General features: G+C 45.4%; 1 protein-coding gene across 7 annotated transcripts in view; it reads right to left on the bottom strand.

Annotated features, from left to right (window-relative positions):
- The window catches only part of CAMKK2 (calcium/calmodulin dependent protein kinase kinase 2), a 315,788-nt gene that overhangs the window by 44,699 nt on the left and 252,708 nt on the right, over positions 1-18,381 (bottom strand). For all 7 annotated transcript variants that reach the window (XM_078667508.1, XM_078667510.1, XM_078667507.1 and 4 more), the window contains one exon: positions 8,376-8,449. In XM_078667508.1, the coding sequence (XP_078523634.1) occupies positions 8,376-8,449 (74 nt within the window). The remainder of the gene's footprint in view (positions 1-8,375; positions 8,450-18,381) is intronic.

Here is an 18,381-nt window from a genome sequence, read left to right on the forward strand (position 1 = left end):
ACTTTTCCCTGCGAATCCATTTGTTTGCCTGTCGCAAGTCCAGAATGGGCCTGAACTCGTTCTTGTCCTTCTTGCGAACCAGGAAGAACCGGGAGTACAGACCTCTTCCTCTCTGGGACAGAGGCACGTCTTCTATCGCCCTTTTCCTTAACAGGGTATCGGCCTCCACCTGGAGCTCTAGCAGTTGAAACCGCGAGCTGACCGGAGGAATCGATGGAGGCGGGCCGGTGAACCGGAGACTGTATCCATTGCAAACAATATTCAGCACCCACTTGTCCTGAGTAATTTTTCTCCACTCTGCCAGAAAAGATTGAATGCTTCCCCCTACCGGAGTGGGTAACGGATCCGGGGGAAGTAAGTACCTAGGGCCTAGACCCAGTTTGGCCCTTGGGCGCCGGAGCCGACTGCTGGCCTCCCCTGCCCCTCTGGCGCTTCTGGAACGGCTTACGGAACTGCTGTTGCTGTTGCGAATGTCCCGAAGCCTGGCCACGTCCACGGCCTTGCCCACCGGACCGCCGTTGGAAAGGGCGGTACGTCTTCTTTGCCTCCTTAGGCTTCTCGAGGCCCACCGCCGTGAGCGCCTCGGCCTCCGCCTTCATGCGGGCCATCTCGTCGTCCGCATGCTTCCCAAAAAGAGACTTGCCGGAGAACGGCAGGTTGGCCACCCTCTGCTGTGCGTCCGGTTTCAGGGACGTAAGACGGAGCCAGGCGTGACGTCTTTGGTTGATTCCATGGCAAAACCCGTGAGCAGCCAACAGGGAAGAGTCCGCTGCCGCGCTGATGATCTGGTTGGCCACCAGCATCCCTTCACTCAGCACTTCCTGAAAGTCCTCACGTTGCTCACGAGGCAAGTGCTCCGCAAAACGCTCAAGGGAATCCCAGAGGGCCCAGGCGTACCGACCCAACAGCGCCGTGGCACTCGCAGCCTTCATGGAGGTGGCGGCTGTACCACAGACCTTTCTCCCTGCTGAATCCATCCACCTGGACTCCTTATCCGGGGGAACCGTGGATGACGGAGTGGCGGCATGTTGTTTGCGTGCCGCCGTCACAATGACTGAGTCCGGAGGGGGTTCCGCTCTCAGAAAAGCCGGATCCGAATCCGGGGCCCGGTACTTCCTCAGCAACCTAGAAGGCGCCGCCTTTGTCACCGCGGGGGTGAGGAAAAGGTCCATAGCTGGCTCCTCCAGGCCCGGCACCAGAGGCAGGAGAGGGCGAGACGAGTGTCTTTGGTGCAATGTCTCAAATATCACTGACGTCTTAGGCGTGGGCACCGTCAGGGGTATGCCCAGCTTCGCAGCGCCCCTCAAGAGGACATCCTGGAACGCCACCAGGTCATCAATCGGGGACACCCTCGTGTCCGGAGATCCCGACAAGGCAGGGGAATGCTCCCTGGAACCAGAGGATCCCGTACGGGATCGAGACTCGCGCCTCCTATGGCGGCGTCTCGACCGCGTGGACGATCTGTGTCGCGACCTGTCCCGCCTCCCAGAGCGAGAGCGAGACCTGCCAGTCCGTGGCCGCCTCACCGGTCTCCGTGGGGGGGTCCTCCTCGGAGCCTCCTTGGGTGCAGGTTTAGGGGTCCCCTTAGGAGGTACAGGCAAATACGGCAGCGAAGTGGACCTCGGCGGAGGAACCTTCGGCTGCGGGGCCGGCCCACGCGGAGGGACCGGTGGCGGCGGGTCGCCCGTTGGAAGTGGAGGCAGTGGCGGAGGATCCTCTTTAGGAAGAGGAGGAGGAGTGACCGCCTTAGGAACAGGAGTATGCGTCGACCGAGGCTGAGAAGGAGTGTACACCGCAGAGTACACCGTGCCCGGTGACCCCTTAGGCGAAGAGGGCTGAGAGCCCGCCCCTTCAGCTGGTGATCGCTCCTCTTGCGTCCCCCACTGGAAGCAGCGTAACTTCTGGGACTAGAATCCCTCTTGCGACGCTTTGGAGAGCCTGACCGACTCCCAGACGTCGACCTCCGTCTGCTCGACGTCGAGCTTCGCTTTTCCGGCGTCGAAGGACGTTTCCGTGACTCCGGCGTCGAACGCCGCCTCCGCGACGTCGACCTCTTCTTCCTCGGCGTCGAACGCCGATCCCTCGACGTCGACCTCTTCTTCCTCGGCGTCGAACGCCGATCCCTCGACGTCGAAAGCCGATCCCTTGACGTCGACCTCTTTCTCCGCGACGTCGAACGGCCCTTCCTCGACGACGAGCGTCGATGCCGCCGTCTAGATGCTCTCGACGTCGAGGATCCCCTCGACGTCGACCGGCGGTGTCGCCGCGACGGCGAGCGCCGATGTCCATGACGTCGGTATGAAGCCCTCGACGTCGACGATGAAGATGACGTCGACGGCGGCTTCGTCAGCGGTGCCTTCGACGTCGAGTCGTCCCGATGTCTCGACCCGGAGCCCTGGGGAGAAGGGGAGCACACCGCCGTCATCCCTCTCGACGTCGTCGTCGATGCTATCGACGTCGACGGAGACCGGGACCGCTTGCTGGGCTTCCTGCCTCTGGGGAGCCCCCCAGAGGCCTCAGCAGAGGCAGAGGGAACCTTCCCGGACTGCCCAGACCCACCTGCAGCCTGCAGGCGCCTCTCCTCAAGGCCAGACAGCCTGATCTTCGCCCTTTCCTTCAGAGTACGAGTTGTAAACTGCTGGCAGATGACACACTCCTCAGGGACATGATCTTCAGGGAGGCAGACGATGCAGACATCATGTGGATCACCTCTGGCCTTCTTCCTCATACATGCTGGACACTTCACAAAGAGTCCAGGCATTTTAGAGCCCTAAAATACCTGAAGCAGCACACAGAAGAGAAAGAGAACACCAAGAGAGTAAACTTCAACACTTTTAAAACACAAAAGTGCCAAAACATGCAATAAACCCTTGAAACAAGGGAGAGCTCAATGCCAGGGTCCTGTAAGCAGGAGCCGGAAAAAAGAACTGAAGTCAGTTGGACCTGCTATGCATTCTGGGATACTGGGAGAAGGTTCTAGAAGGTTTCCTTAAAGGCACAGTATCCTGTTTAAGCCACATAATGGCAGCCTATGGGGCTTGTATGTCCAGGCCTTCCTCTCTATCATTTCTGAGGGGTTTTGCAGTAAAAGCAAGGGAAATCTGGACAGGCTTTGCTGTTAGTGGATTTTTGGTGGAATTTCTAGTTGAAGTACTGGACAGTGTAGCCTGTGGATATAGGCTGCATTATTTGTCTTTAAATTTTCTCTTAAGTGTCCTTGCAGTTCTGCAATTTTTTGACAACTTAAGAGATTATTTTTGATTGCCGGGGTCCACGCACATGGGCGGGACTATTCACTAGATTATGACTATAACCAGAGATCCCCTACTACAGAACTTTGCAAACATTTCCGATACTCCAAACTGTCCCATTTTCTAACACCACCACATTTCTCTTTACTTCAATTACCTTTAAGGGAACAGAGAACTTACTGTCCCATTTTGGGATCACACCACTTTTTTTGGTAACAACCCAATCTTCAACTCTAATATTCGGTATTTTCACACCTTTCCTCAAATTGTAATACTTTTCAGCATCTTTTTATTTTTCAGAAACAGTTGCCTTAAGGCATGGTGATCTACCCATAAACGATCTTTAGCAACCAACCAATTGGGATTGTCTTTCCTACCTGGCTCTCTCACTTTGAGAGATACAAAAGGAGAAACACCCGTAATAGCATGAGGAGTAGTTCTATGAGCCCAAACCAATTTCTTTAACTCCTCCTTCCAAGACAATCCATTAGCTAATGATAATTTGATGTTATCCCTTATAAGACGATTTATCCTCTCTACCATTCCATTAGCTTGTGGTCTATATAAAGCTACTTTTTCATGAGTAACTCCCCATCTTACCATGAACTCCTTCATTTCCCTTGATACAAATTGTACACCATTGTCTGACACAATGGTTTTTGGAACACCTACTTCTAGAAAAATCTCTTCTAAAAATTCTGTTACAGTTTTTGTGTTAATTGCATTTGTTGTTTTATACACAAACCACTTTGTGTGATAATCTACAAGAACAAAGATAAATCTATTTGCACCACCTAACTTGTTTATAGGACCCAAAAAATCCATTGCTAACTTTTGCCAAGGTCTGACCGGTAACTCAACACACTTAAGTGGTGGTTCTCTTAATGTTTTCACTTTATCACTGTTCGCACATGCATAACAATGTTTAATCACTTCTTCAACCATGCTATCCAATTTTGGCCACCAATATGTTTGTCTAATTCTTCTTTTTGTTATGCTCCTACCGGGATGTCCTTCATGGGCTAAATCAATGATCTGACTCCAAAGACTTACTGGAGGTACAATATGATCTCTTCTCATTACTTTGTTATCATTTATACTCAACTCCTCTTTGATGTTCCAATACTCTTTTATATCCCCATCACAACTTACATAGGTTTCCCATCCATTCCTAATGTATTATTTTAGCTTCACTAGAACTGGATCACTCTCCATTGCAACATCCCATATTTCCTTTCTCAATGCTGCACATTCATGAATGTTGCTTTCTTCATTCTCATTGGTTTCAAAATCATTAATTTCAGTAATCTCATTTCTCGTAGGGAGACAGGATAGACAATCTGCTACTACATTTTTTAGACCTTTTAAATATTCTGCTTCAAAGTTATATTCTAAGACAGACAACAACTATCTCGAAATTCTAGGAGTAACTCCACCTTCTAGACCTCTTCCTCCCTTGAATAAATGTGTTAGTGGTTTGTGATCTGTCCTAACCTTGAACGGCAAACCCCAAAGAAAATATTTAAAATGTCTGATTCCCCAGCAACATGCAAGGGCCTCTCTTTCAATTGTCGAGTAATATTTTTCAGCACCCTGTAGTCTCCTGGAGGCAAATCCAATAATCCTTTCCTTTCCTTCTACAATCTGAGATAGTACTGCTCCTAATACTACACCACTTGCATCAGTGGTCAGATAAGTCTTCCCATTAATTTCAAAATGTCCCAATAAAGGAGCTTTCATGATACAATCTTTAACTTGCTCAAAAGCATTCTCACACATCTCTTTCCATTCAAATGTCACATCCTTCTTCATTTATAACCTCAAAGGTTCTACAATTTCAGTAAAGTTCTTTACAAACTTCGAACAATACTCAGCTAACCCAAGGAAAGATTTCAACTGATCCTTACTTTCTGGTCGTGGTGCTTCCTTTATGCCTTGAACAATGCTCTGTTTAGGTTTTATTCCATCCCCTGAAATGGTATGACCAAGATATGTAACAGATCCTTTCCTAAATTGGCATTTTTCACGTTTGACAGTCAACCCATAATCTTCCAAACGCTTCATCACTTTATCCAATAGATCATCATGATGATTTTCATCCTTCCCTGTTATCATAATGTCATCTTGAAAATACCACACATTTTCCAGACCTTCAAATACCTTCGTCATTGCCCTCTGAAAGACTGCAGCAGCAGATGCTAATCCAAAAGGCATCCTCAAATAACGAAATGCCCCTAAGGGAGTGACGAAGGAAGTCAAATGCCTAGAATCCATGTGAAGATTAATCTGATGATAAGCTGACGTAATATCCACAACCGAAAAAACTTTCCCACCAGTCATAGCTGATAGCATTTCTGAAATATTGGGGAGTGGTTGTCTGTCCACCCAAATATTCCGGTTCAAATCTCTTAAGTCAATGCATAATCTAATTTTCCCTCCTTCCTTGCGAGCCACAACAATTGGAGCCAACCACTCAGATGATTCTATCGGCTCAATTATACCCTGACTCAAAAGCTTGTCTAATTCTTTTTGCAAAGATTCTCTCATCATAAGGGGTACATTCCGTACTTTGTGCACAATTGGCACAGCATTTTTTATTAAATTATCTTGTGACCAAATCCTTTTAATAAACCTAACTCATCATTAAGAACTCGTGGACATTTTTTAGCAATGCATTCTTCAAATGTATCCACAGAATTCACATTGCGATTTTCAGGTATCGACACAATATTAGGATTTTTTGCATTTGGGTCTAATTTTATCCCAAGATCTTTTTGGTGACGCCAACCTAAAAGATTGGATCCATAATTGGTTAGACAAACTCGTCCATAAACTACTTGTTTCATAAATGAAATATTCATCCACTTCATTGCAAGTATGTCAATTTTCTTACCTCCATACCCCACAGCTTTTATATCGGGATCTGACCAATTATCATTTTGCTCACCAGATAATGCATCTTTAGATATCAAAGTGTACATGCTCCCAGAATAAACCAACACTTTTACCTGAAAATCATTTAGATTGATAATACAATGTGGTTTTTCAAGTTTTTCATCACTTTCCATTTTTGCCCCTTCTGCCATCCCTTCTTTTTTCAACTCAACCTTACAAATACAAGTACATTCTTCTTCATCAATAGGTACAACTACTTCAGTTACATTTTCGCATGGTGCTTCACTTATACACTTAACACCACTTTGAGTATATCTTGACCTGCACATTTTAGAAAAGTGTCCTTTTCTCCCACAATTACGACATATAACACCTCTGGCCGCACATTTAAAACTCGTAGCAATATGTCCTGGAGCACCACAACGAAAACACTTTATTTCTCTGGTATCCTTCTTTTTGCCGTCATCTACTAAAGCTTTCTTCACTCCCTCAGAGTCTTTCTTTATGGTGTCATTAGAAGGAGACTTATGAACAAGGCAAATAGAAGACACCTCATTGCTGCCACTAGTAGACTTTGTTTGTTTTCAACGAAGTATCAATTTCTTTTAACCATTTTGAAGCATGTTCCATTCCCGTTACTACTTGAATGGTGTAATACTTTATGTATTTTGTGTATTCCATATAGGCTTACAAGCCTCTACTCCAGAGATGCGATTTAGTGAATAGGTTAATATTGTCACTTCCACAGGCCCACACCGTGTGATTCTGGATTCACAGGGCCTTAGGCCTTATACCTGACAAAATGTGGGAAATGTGGAACAATCAATGAGTTTAATGCCAGCATTAGGTACCATAAAGAAATGGGAGTTTACATCTATACTTCAGTACAGCCCTTGAAACATCACTGATTACATCAGACGCAAGAGGGGTGGTCTTTACTCCCCCATACAATTTATACCATCAAATGTAAAATTGGTGCAATTGAGAAAAACTGAAACAAAGGAAAAGAGACAAGGTTGGGCTATTGGTACTATTGTCTTTAGATGATGCAGAGAGAATACATCTAGTGTAAATATAAGACAAATACCTGGTTGCGTACAATACATGGGCATGTTACTGACGCAGTGGAGGGAATGGAGCTGTGCAGATGTTGCTCATTCCTTTCTCTGCACAGAGGTTTCTGGTGTAACTTTTTTAAACTCCCAGGGTGGGAGAGATATTCACTGACTTTTAGTGCATTTTACACAGTTGTGAGAAGTGTGTATTTCCTCTGCATGCACTGAGTTGGTGACGAAGAGTTGAGTAAAAATTTCTGTTACTAGAAAGTTTTTAAGTAGAAACATTTCCTTCCATTCACTTGTAAAACAAACAGGAAGATGTTAGTACCCTAAAAGGCACGATGACTTTCTCCTTGGAATATAAAGGTAGGCTGTCTTGATACATCTGCTTCCCTCCATAAACTAAGCTTGAATGACTGGGTGGTTTTGTTTTAAACCCAATTCTCTGCCTCGTCTCCTCCTCTCCTTCCATCTCTCTAATACTGATAGGTTGGGAAACCTGTCTCATAAAAATGGGGCCAATCTTCAACCTTGGACCTTGTCAATGGGAAAGCGTGGTGGATTCATTAAACTGTAGTGACTGACTGCATGGCTGTGTTAGGTTTAGGGCAACCCGTACATACTACCGAATGAAACTGATGTCTAGTTCTTTTTATTTTCATGCATGTAAGTTGCACAGTTGCAAAGGGAGCACAGCTTTCACTACACATTAATTACAACTCTATTACTCCTTACATTTAACAAGACGGGATTGTCTGCTGCAGCACGTGGGACCAATAACACCTTTCATGCCTATTCATGCAGTCTCTCAAGTTGTGCTTACTCAGAAAGAACAAAAGCTCCAGAGTTTGATACTTCTGAGAGCTACTTTAATATGCATCCATGTAATCAATGTGTCCTACAAAAAAAATCAGGGCACAGCAGGCATGTACGTTGGAAGGAAAAAATAAAACAGGATTGACGTAGCTATATGTTGAGAGATCCCCAAAAATGACCCCGGTAGAAACATTCTTAAGAAATATGTCCCATGTCACACATACATTTTACGCTTTGAGACTCTCCATTGTACTTGTCACCAACAAATGTCGGCAAGTAGAATATGGAGACACAGCGCAAAGAATGCGTCATCGTAATGCACGACATAACATAAGAACCAACACAGGATACTTACTGGTCCAAGAATTTGAGAGTTTCACATTTGATTTTGGAGTGTAAACATAAAATCCTCTCATCCATAAACGGACACTGCAAAGAAAAAAAGTATAATATTTTTTAGAATTACCTGCAATGCACAACCATGAAAATCTACAGAGGTGTAACAAAAATAGGGTAATTAGTTCAAGAGGTAAACTAATATATTAGGCCATACAGCTGTAACCATTGGCTTCTCAATGCATCTCTTTCTTCCTCAATGAGTTTATTCGTATATATTTAACTACTGGAAACTGTCTTTGCAAATATATAACGTTAGTTACCTCTAATAGGTCATTACAGTTGGGTTTATCAAAAATAATTCTAATGGAGCTAAAATAATCCATTTTAGTTTAACATTAAGGGCCTGATTACGACTATGGCAGTCCATAGGACCGCCCTAGTCGCGGTGGAGGTCCAACAACCGCCACACTGCGGAACCGCCTGCAGTATTACAACTGCATTGGTCGGACTGCCACGAGACCGCCAGCACTGTTAGGGTTAAGAATCCCGCTAGGCCAGTGGTCTTCAACCTGGCAGGAATATGCTGGCGGGGCTGCAGCCGGCAACGCCGAGCATAGTCCAAATTGCCAGTTCCCCCACCTTTTCATGATGGTGAGCCTGCCATGCATAGGGTGGTGGAAAGACAAGAACAGGGCCCCCTGCCCGAAATGTGGAAAAGTAAATTTTGCCATGTTCTGTGTCCCTACGCTTCATCCATCATATGTTATGTGTGCATGACCAATATGCATATGTTATTCCCCATGTCTGATTAATGACGCAATTATAGTTGTGTCCACCTCTAGTATGCTAGTTTCCAGTCCTCGTGAATACTACGAATATCAGGCCTATGTAAAGCTACGTTGCCACGTTTCCCAGTGTGCACGTTATTCCATTATAAAGTCCCCGTTTCCAGGCCTCAAAAGGGCCCGGACATCAGATTCAGCTCCTGTCTCCTGAAAGCCTCGCTGAGGAGCGATACAGCCCCCACCTGTATCCTCGACCCTTCACTTACTTCCTGCCTCGCAGTGCCCGGTGCAGCTTGGCTCTGCCTCTGAGTCTGCCAAGAGTATGTTATGATTCCAGCTATCAGTTCAGTCCTTCTTCTCTGCATTCCTAAGCTGCTGAACTGCATCAATAGTTTCCGTCATTGTCTAGCCTATTCGGCTCCACGTTAGAGAAATACTGTATTAATGGTCATTTAATATTCTTCATCACGCACTACATGTAGAATAATGCATGGTCCAGTCTTAGAATCAAGTTAGCTTTTCCCCTCATGACTTCTAGTTTATATCAACATGTTCCCTAAACATCAGATACCAGATAGGGTTTAGGTACATGTCGCTCCGACCCTCCAGACTCAAGTCTCTGCTCCTAGCACAGAGTTCGTAGCCCCCAGCTTCTCCTAGTAACACGTCATTGCCAGTTTTCGCGCACCATTAGGTTAGAGGTCCCGGCTCCTTAGGTAGCCCCCTCCAATGTTTCCGCCCATTCATGACATATTCTGTTACGTTTGCATCACATGTCTATGTATACTCCCAGTTACACCTACTTTTACTGTTATCTCTCGCGACTGCTACGCGTCACGCCTTCTGCTCCACCCACTGCTACGCCTACTGCAATGTAATGCTATGTGTTTGCGCTATGTATATAAGTTGATGTATTGTTATTAAAAGCTAGCGCGCTCATCCCAGATCAAGCCCCGGCAGCTGCTGGGCCCCAGTTGTCCTGCTGGGCCCTGTTACCCCGTTCTATGCAGGTTGTCCTGATCCTGTCCTTATGCTGTAATAAACCTGCAGAAACTCCTACTACCTCGAATCTTGACTCTTATTTTATTGAGCTATCTGTTATTCATTCATTCATTCAAAAATAGATCCGGTATTATTTATTTATATACCACATAATGGCGCCCGAACAGGGACTTGCCCTTTCCCCACGCGTCGGTGAAGCCACGCCGACCCCCTGACCCTCTGCAGCCGTGACGGAACCATACCGGCCACGTGCAGATATTTCTGCTTCAAGTATCCCTCAGGCCCACGGAGGAGACGGAGGAGGCGGTCCAGCATCCGAACGAGACGGTGGAGGAACGCGGCGAGTCCCGACCAGAGCCCAAGCCGAGAGTCCAAGGTCCGAGGTATCCGGAGGCCCACCTGTAACTGAAGTCCGAAGTCCGTCGTCCAGTCCAGTCCGAGGCTTTCCGTTCCGTGCTGCCCGGTGAGTACCATTGCTGGGGTAGTATCTAGACAGGACCAATCTAAATTGACTCCTGGTCCGTGGGTTGGTGGTGCCCAGACTCACAAACGAAGTGTTCACCTAGGTGGATACGGGTCTTGATGCGTCCCTTTATGGGACCGGTATGTTCCGTACTGTTACAGCAGTGCATCCAGTAATTCTAGTCTGTTCCGTTCTCGAGACATTCTGTTCTGTTCTGTTCTCAGTATTCCAGGTAATATTCTGTTCGAACTGTTATTTATAATGTTGTTTAATGTCTTTCCAATGTCGTGGTATGCCTGAATTGTTTTCCCAATTGTTATTGTTTTTCGTGTATTGTATTGTGTTCCGATTCAAGTTTACAATGCCGCTCTTTTCCAAGTTACGTCAGTTAAAAACTAGAAAGGGTTTATTAGAGGAAGCAGTTCCTGTCCCGCCTAGGGACAGTCCAGGTCACTTTATGTATCAGAAACATGGCATAAGCGCCATAATGTATCTAGATTTATGGGTAGAGTATACCAAACAGTTAGAAGAAAAGTATAGATGGCCCGTATCGGGTACATGGGATGCCGAATGTATCATGCGAGTAGAAGAAGCATTATGGAAAAAGAAAGCCAGACAGTCACAGAAAGATGCCATCGAGTTATGGCGTAAAGAAGCGCATAGAAGAACCGAAAAGGAAGTCAGAAAGTCGGAGTTAAGTAGAGAATCCCAGGAACGAGCCCAAGAAAGAGAATTAATCGAGATAGGTGAACAAGTCAAAACCGAACAGTCAGACAGACAGAGGCATGCCCTCATTAAGGGTATGTATCCTCTCCTTGCCGAGGGCTTGCCAAAAGCGACCCCAGAGGCATCCTGTAATTTCCCGCCACCATTAGTTCCGACCAAGCTACGTCACAAACAGACCGCAGCTGATATTTTTATTTCGTCCTATTTGGACGACACAGTCCCAGAATATGCGAATCCTGTTCGCGCTCCGCCAGTCCCTGCAAATCAGGCACTTCCTGCTCTTCCAGACACCGGGGTGCCCTTAACAGCCCCCCCGGGTCAGTCCGCCATACAAGTCCAGCCCACGTTACAATTACCGACCCTGCCAGGACGAAGAATGTCAGTCGACGATTCTAGTCTAGGGGCCGCAGGAGGAGGTCTTCCTCAAACCCCGCCGCCACACAAGCGTTCAACGTTACTCGAATTACATGCTCAAGCGTTACAGCGCACGCCCAAACATCAGTCTGTTACAGAAATCAGGCAAACCCTTAACGAATGTGTCTATGATCCAGTTCCAGGCGAATATAATATGGTTTTATATTCCTTACGTGTAAGGAGAGTGACCGAGTATCTAGTCACTTTGCCGAATATGAAAGAAGATCTAGACAGAATATATCGTTTCATCCGTACAGGGGATGATCCAGAAAGTATTGGCGAGATTATGTCTCAAAGGAAAGCCGAGATCCAGCTCATGATATTAAAGTTCCTGATCAATTGTCTAATAAGAGAACAAGATTACCCGTCTAAAGATTCTGCCGAAATGAGAATCCTGACAAGGTGGAGTGATAATATAGCCGAGGGTAAGCACAAGACCATTAGTGCTATGGAGAGTATGTACAAGAAAATCCGTAAAGAAATAATAAAGATACACGAACAGCGTAAAGCAGCACAAGTAAGCGAGAAAGAAAGTATCTCTGATCCTGAAGAGGAAGACGAGAATTCCGCCAGAATAGCGTATGTAGGAAAATCTAGATTTCCAGATCGCCATTTACGCCTAGAACACAAGTCTATTTTTCATCATCCAGCACCAGAACAAGGTTCTCTAGAACAAGTATTTCAAGCTACCGATCACATTCTGAAATCACGAGTCGGTTACAGTGAATTAAGTACTATGCATGAACAAGAACTAGCCCGATCAGCAGTCCGATGGATTACTGATTCTACCACTTTTCCAGACGAAATAGTGGCACAAATGTTTCTGAAACTGCCCCCAGCCGAGCAACGACTGGTGGGTATGTATATGATCCAGTACCTCATTACTCTGTATGAGGATCAACATTCTGATCCAGGTCCGTTGCACGACATCCTGAACGAGTTACTCCAGTATAGATGGAGAGGTCTAGGTACCGATTTAATCAGTATCATTCTAGAACAGCGCCACAAATATAGAACGTTTCTGAACCCGCATTTTGTTCATGTCTCACCCCCAGAAAGTAAACCGTTTTACATAGACAGACAGAATCCGTTACGAGAAGTCCACCCAGTCAGAGGGACGGGTGGCGAAATGCAACGAGTGTTTGTATACACTCCGATTTCAAAGATGGAACTTCTTGAAATGAAGAAATTAATTCCTTGTCATGACAAAGATCCAGCAGGGTTCCATAGAGAATTAAAAGACATGCTCCGTATGGGAGAATACACTTACCCAGATATCATTAAAATGTTAAAAGTCCTGCTGCCCGCAGGGGTATATGAAAAGTTAAAAGAAAAAGAATGGGAGGTGGGAGAGAAAAAGATCGATTGGGCAGCTCTAGAAGCTGAAGACAAGGCACGAGTACCAGGTACCGGTCTTGGAGATAAATGTAAAGAATTACCAGAATTATTGATTCAAGTTTTACCCAGATTATTGACAACTAGGAAGGAAGACTGGGATGCAATCTCAGCCTGTAAACAGAAACAAGATGAAGATATTAGTGATTTTTATTCTAGATTTGAGAAATGTTTCAGTATCAACAGTGGTCTCAAGACAAGTAGTGAGTCATACCCTCACCTTTTTGTTACTAAATTAGTCGAGAATTCAAGCCCACAAATTAAAAACCGAGTTTTGAAAGTCGAAAGCACCTGGCAAGCTAATACCCCGTCCCAGATGCTCCAGATGCTCCAGTATCACCAGAATAGAATTAGAGAAGAGCAAGAACACGAGAGAAAACGTATGAAAGACACGAAAATGAAACTGCTAGTTGCACAATCTGTTCCTCAAGACAGTCAGAAGAGGGGTCCGAATCAAGCCAGTCATCCTGCAGCTCCCGTTAAAGGGAACTGCAATTATTGTAAACAGCCAGGTCATTTTATAAACGAGTGTGCAGTTCTGAAACATAACATAGCTACTGGTAAGACTAAAGAAAGACCACGTCCGCCTAGACAAGAACAAGTTTCACAGATTCCTCAGCCACAGAATGCACAACAGACAGTTACAGTACCGCAGCCTATTGCTGCAACACAGCACGTTACATCGCAGATGTACCAGTATGCTCAGACAGAGTATCCAGAGTACCAGCCATATTCATGAAACAGCCTAGAGAGGGAGGTAGGCTTGCCTCTCATCGAGATTCCTGTAGATCAAGAAGGTCCCTATGTTCACAGTCAAGTATTAGGGAAAGACAGAAAGTTTTTGATCGATACAGGGGCAAGTAGGACCACAATTAGTCATGCCGAAGTTCCAGGGGCTCCGCTCTCAGGCTCAAGAAATGTTTCCCTTGGATTTTCAGGAAAGCCAATAGTTAATGAGATATCTAAGCCAGTTACTCTAGAAGTAGGTCCATTGTCCCGCACTACTGATCTGTTACTCACTAAGTCATGTCCAGAAAACCTATTAGGTATTAAGACACTGAAAGAGTTAGGTGCAGTCATATGCTGTTCCCCAGAGGGAATACGTCTGTTCCTACGTGACTTCAAGGGTCACTATGTATTACGAGATTTTGATTCCAGATTGTCTAATGTTCCACAGCATTTATGGGCGCAAGGTCCAACTGATGTAGGTTACATGCAAATCACACCCCATCGTGTGACTCTCAAGCCAGGTGTAGTGCTACCACGAATCAGACAGTACAGATTGCCACCTGAGGCTGTAGCAGCCTTATCCAAAATTATAGACGAGCTCATGGCTCAAGGAGTAGTTGTAGAAACTGACTCCAATGTATGCAATTCTCCGATCATTCCAGTCATGAAACGTACTGATCCAAATGCACCCCCAGTATATCGATTAGTGATTGATTTACGAGAGCTTAATAAATGTATTATTCCTCAGTACCCAGTTGTTCCAGACATCTCTTCCCTGTTAACAGCCATTGATTCCGAAGCCATGTTTTTCACTGTCATAGACCTCAAGAATGCATTTTTTAGTGTTCCGATTCATCCAGACAGCCAGTTTCTTTTCGGATTCTGTTTAAATGGAAGGAGCTATATGTTTACACGCGCTCCTCAAGGTTTCACAGAAAGTCCTAGTATTTACAGTCAAGCACTCAAGCGACAACTAGACAATATTCACATGCCAACTGACACTGCCCTGCTCCAGTATGTCGATGATCTACTGATCACAGCCCGTTCTGAACGTGACTGCGAGCGAGCATCCCTGACAGTTCTGTATTTCCTAGCCGAGATGGGGCACAAGGTGTCACCTTCGAAGCTTCAATTCTGTGTCCAGCAAGTGGTATACTTAGGACACTTGCTGTCCAAGAGGGGTAGGCAGTTGACACCCGACCGTATCCAGTTAATAGCGAGTCTTCCCCAGCCCAGAACCCAGAAGGAGGTACGTGCCTTTATCGGCCTTACTTCTTATTGTAGACAATGGATTCCCCAGTATGCATTTCTAGCCAAGCCACTGATACAGTTAACGACACAGGAGGCAGCCGTATCGACTGTCCTCCCTTGGACATCTGAACATACACTTAGTTTCAACGAGTTAAAGAAAGCTTTATGTCAAGCTCCAGTTCTAGCTACACCGAACTACAGTAAGCCTTTTACACTTTTCGTTACTGAACGCGAAGGTACAGCATTATCTGTTCTCACACAAGATCAAGCAGGACAATACAAGCCCTGTGCTTATTTTTCGAGCACATTAGATCCAGTCGCCCAGGCGTTGCCTGCGTGCCTCAAGTCAGTTGCAGCTACAGCACTAGCTATCAGACAAAGTGATTCCATAGTTTTAGGGCATTCCCTGACAGTACAAGTCCCACATTCAGTAGAAGTTCTTTTAAATCGAACACAAACACAGCACTTGACAATTGCACGTTTAACAGGTTATGAACTGACACTGTTCCAGCCACACATAGAAATTAGACGCTGCAACGTCCTGAATCCTGCTACACTGTTACCATCAGTTAATTCAAATCCAGACACACATGACTGTGTGGAAGTAGTTAACATTACGACAAAGCCAAGACAAGACCTGACAGACATTCCGTTACCAGATCCTGACCTGACACTTTATGTGGATGGTTCATGTATGAGAACTAGTACAGGAGAACTAGTCGCAGCATATGCAGTGACTACTGACACCGAAGTTATTGAAACACACCGTATTGATACCCTGTCCGCTCAAGCAGCAGAGCTAGTCGCTCTGACACAAGCCTGTATACATGCCAAGAACCTGAAAGTTAATGTTTACACAGATTCACGTTACGCATTCGGAGTTGTACACGACTTCGGAGTGCTCTGGCAGGAGAGAGGTTTCATGACTTCTCATGGAACCAAGATTCAGCATGGTCTCCTTATTCAAGCCCTGTTAGATGCCATACATTTACCGACATCTATTGCCATCATGAAATGCAAAGCACATACGAAAGTTACTGACATTATTTCCCAAGGTAATGATCTAGCAGATCGCACAGCCAAGCTTACAGCACAGACTCCAGACATTCCAGTTAACATGACACATACTCCAGATCCGATTACATGCATGACAGTTAAGGACCCTACACAAGATGTCATAGATATCCAGTTACATGCTACTCCCGAAGAAATCAAGAAATGGTCCGAACAAGGAGGGGTCCAGACAGATCAAGGATGGTTAACGAAGGGTAGAGCCACATGGTTTCTCCCCGATTCTATGGTTCAAGTCATTATCAATACCGCACATAGTCCAGCACATTTAGGAGAAAAAGCTATGTTAGACAGTATCCAGAACATTTGGTTCAACAAGCATTTACGAGCTGCAGCCAAGCAGAAAGTCCGCACCTGTATGATATGTTGTCAGTTTAATCCAGGTAAAAGTGTCCCGGTGGAACAAGGTGGTTTCCAGCCCCCTGACCACCCTTTTGAGGTCCTCCAGATGGATTATATTCAGATGGAGCGATGTCGAGGTTTCAAGTATGTCCTTGTAGTAGTATGCGCTTTGTCCAGGTGGACAGAAGCATATCCAGTCCCAGATTACACAGCCGCGACCACTGCCAAGCAGTTGGTTCGTGAGTTTTTCCCTAGATATGGACTCCCTAGAGTCGTATATTCTGATAACGGTCAGCCATTCTCCTCAGAGTTAATGAAGCATGTTTCCCTTTTGTTAGGGTACCAGTGGAAGTTTCATTGTGTACGCCATCCTGAAGCAGCCGGTCTCGTAGAGAGACATAATCAGACCCTGAAAATCCGCATTGCCAAAGTTTGTAAAGAAAAAGGTGTGGACTGGCTAGTAGCTCTGCCAGTCGCTTTGTTTTATATGCGCATGGTCGCACATTCCAGATCAGGTCTGTCCCCGTATGAGGTCGTATTCGGCCGCCCCCCTAACATGTGGGGTACTCCTAGACCCCGAAGTATTACCGATGTTTCATGTAATATGCTGACAGATTACCTAGCTTCCTTGATGTCTGCCCTCAACTCATGTCGTTCACAGGTTGCTGCCGCATTTCCAGACAATACCGAGGTGGCACCGCACGAGATCGTTCCAGGCTCCTTGGTGATGATCAGAAATTTTGACAGATCAAGTCCGCTGGAACCACGTTGGAAGGAGCCACGTCAGGTCCTCTTGACCACCCGTACTGCCGTCAAGTTGGAAGGCAGAAAAGGATGGATCCACCTGTCTCATGTTAAACTTTTTAAAGGATTGAAATCCGTTTCTAAAAACATTTCCCAGGATTTGAAGGACTGCCAGAATATTGCTCTTAAGGACTGTCCCGCAAAAGACATTACTACAACCCCTCCCTTGTTAGAGAAAACTCCGCAGCAGGAGTATAAGTTAAAGCTCAGGTCTAGTAAAATAAGTCAGTCAGTTTGATTGTATAAGTCCTCCCCTAGGTGAAACGGTTAGACTGTTTCTGACATGTATAAAATAGACCCCCATAGTGAGAGAGTCAGTAATAATTCAATTCAATGTATCGTTTTTCTGAGTTTCGTATTATTCATCAGCATTTTGATTTCCTGCACCAGCTATGCGTTCTATTTGTATTTTCCAGTTCCTCATGTAAATATGTCTGCTAATGCTACAGTAGAGCACACGTTTAGTGATCTGCCTCCTCACGAATATTCTTACCGCCTTGCTATGCGCAACAACACATTTATCCGTATGTTACATTACTCACACCAGACCAGCAATGCCACTAATTGTTGGGTGTGTGGTCGACTCCCCCCTTTCCAGACACCGAAGGGAGTTCTGCCACTCTTTCCTTATCCATTCTCACATAATGGTTCATGTGGAGCATGGTCCACGTTAACGTCATCCTCAACAGATATGTCTTTTCTTAACAGTACATGTTTCCCAGACAAGAAAAGTCTCCCCCACAGAACAGGTTTAGATCTAGAAAATGAAGTATATAATTTAGGTAATTATTCGTCGAATTTCATGGTCCTGAATGTTCAGTCTGATACTACTCCAGACTTACCTGCTATTTCAGTACTACCTGTCAAAGGCGAATTATGTGTCCGTAGTTATGGTTCCATACATGTAGGTCATAGTGAATGTACTACTGTTATCAAGTATAGTGACAGTGGGAAATCTGTTTTCAAAGCTTCACGTCATTCTTATTTTATTTGTGGTCAAACCGCATATGTTCGTCTGCCCCTCGATTGGGAGGGAACCT

Source organism: Lissotriton helveticus, chromosome 11 (assembly GCF_964261635.1).
Source record: "Lissotriton helveticus chromosome 11, aLisHel1.1, whole genome shotgun sequence".
Taxonomy (NCBI): Eukaryota; Metazoa; Chordata; class Amphibia; order Caudata; family Salamandridae; genus Lissotriton; species Lissotriton helveticus.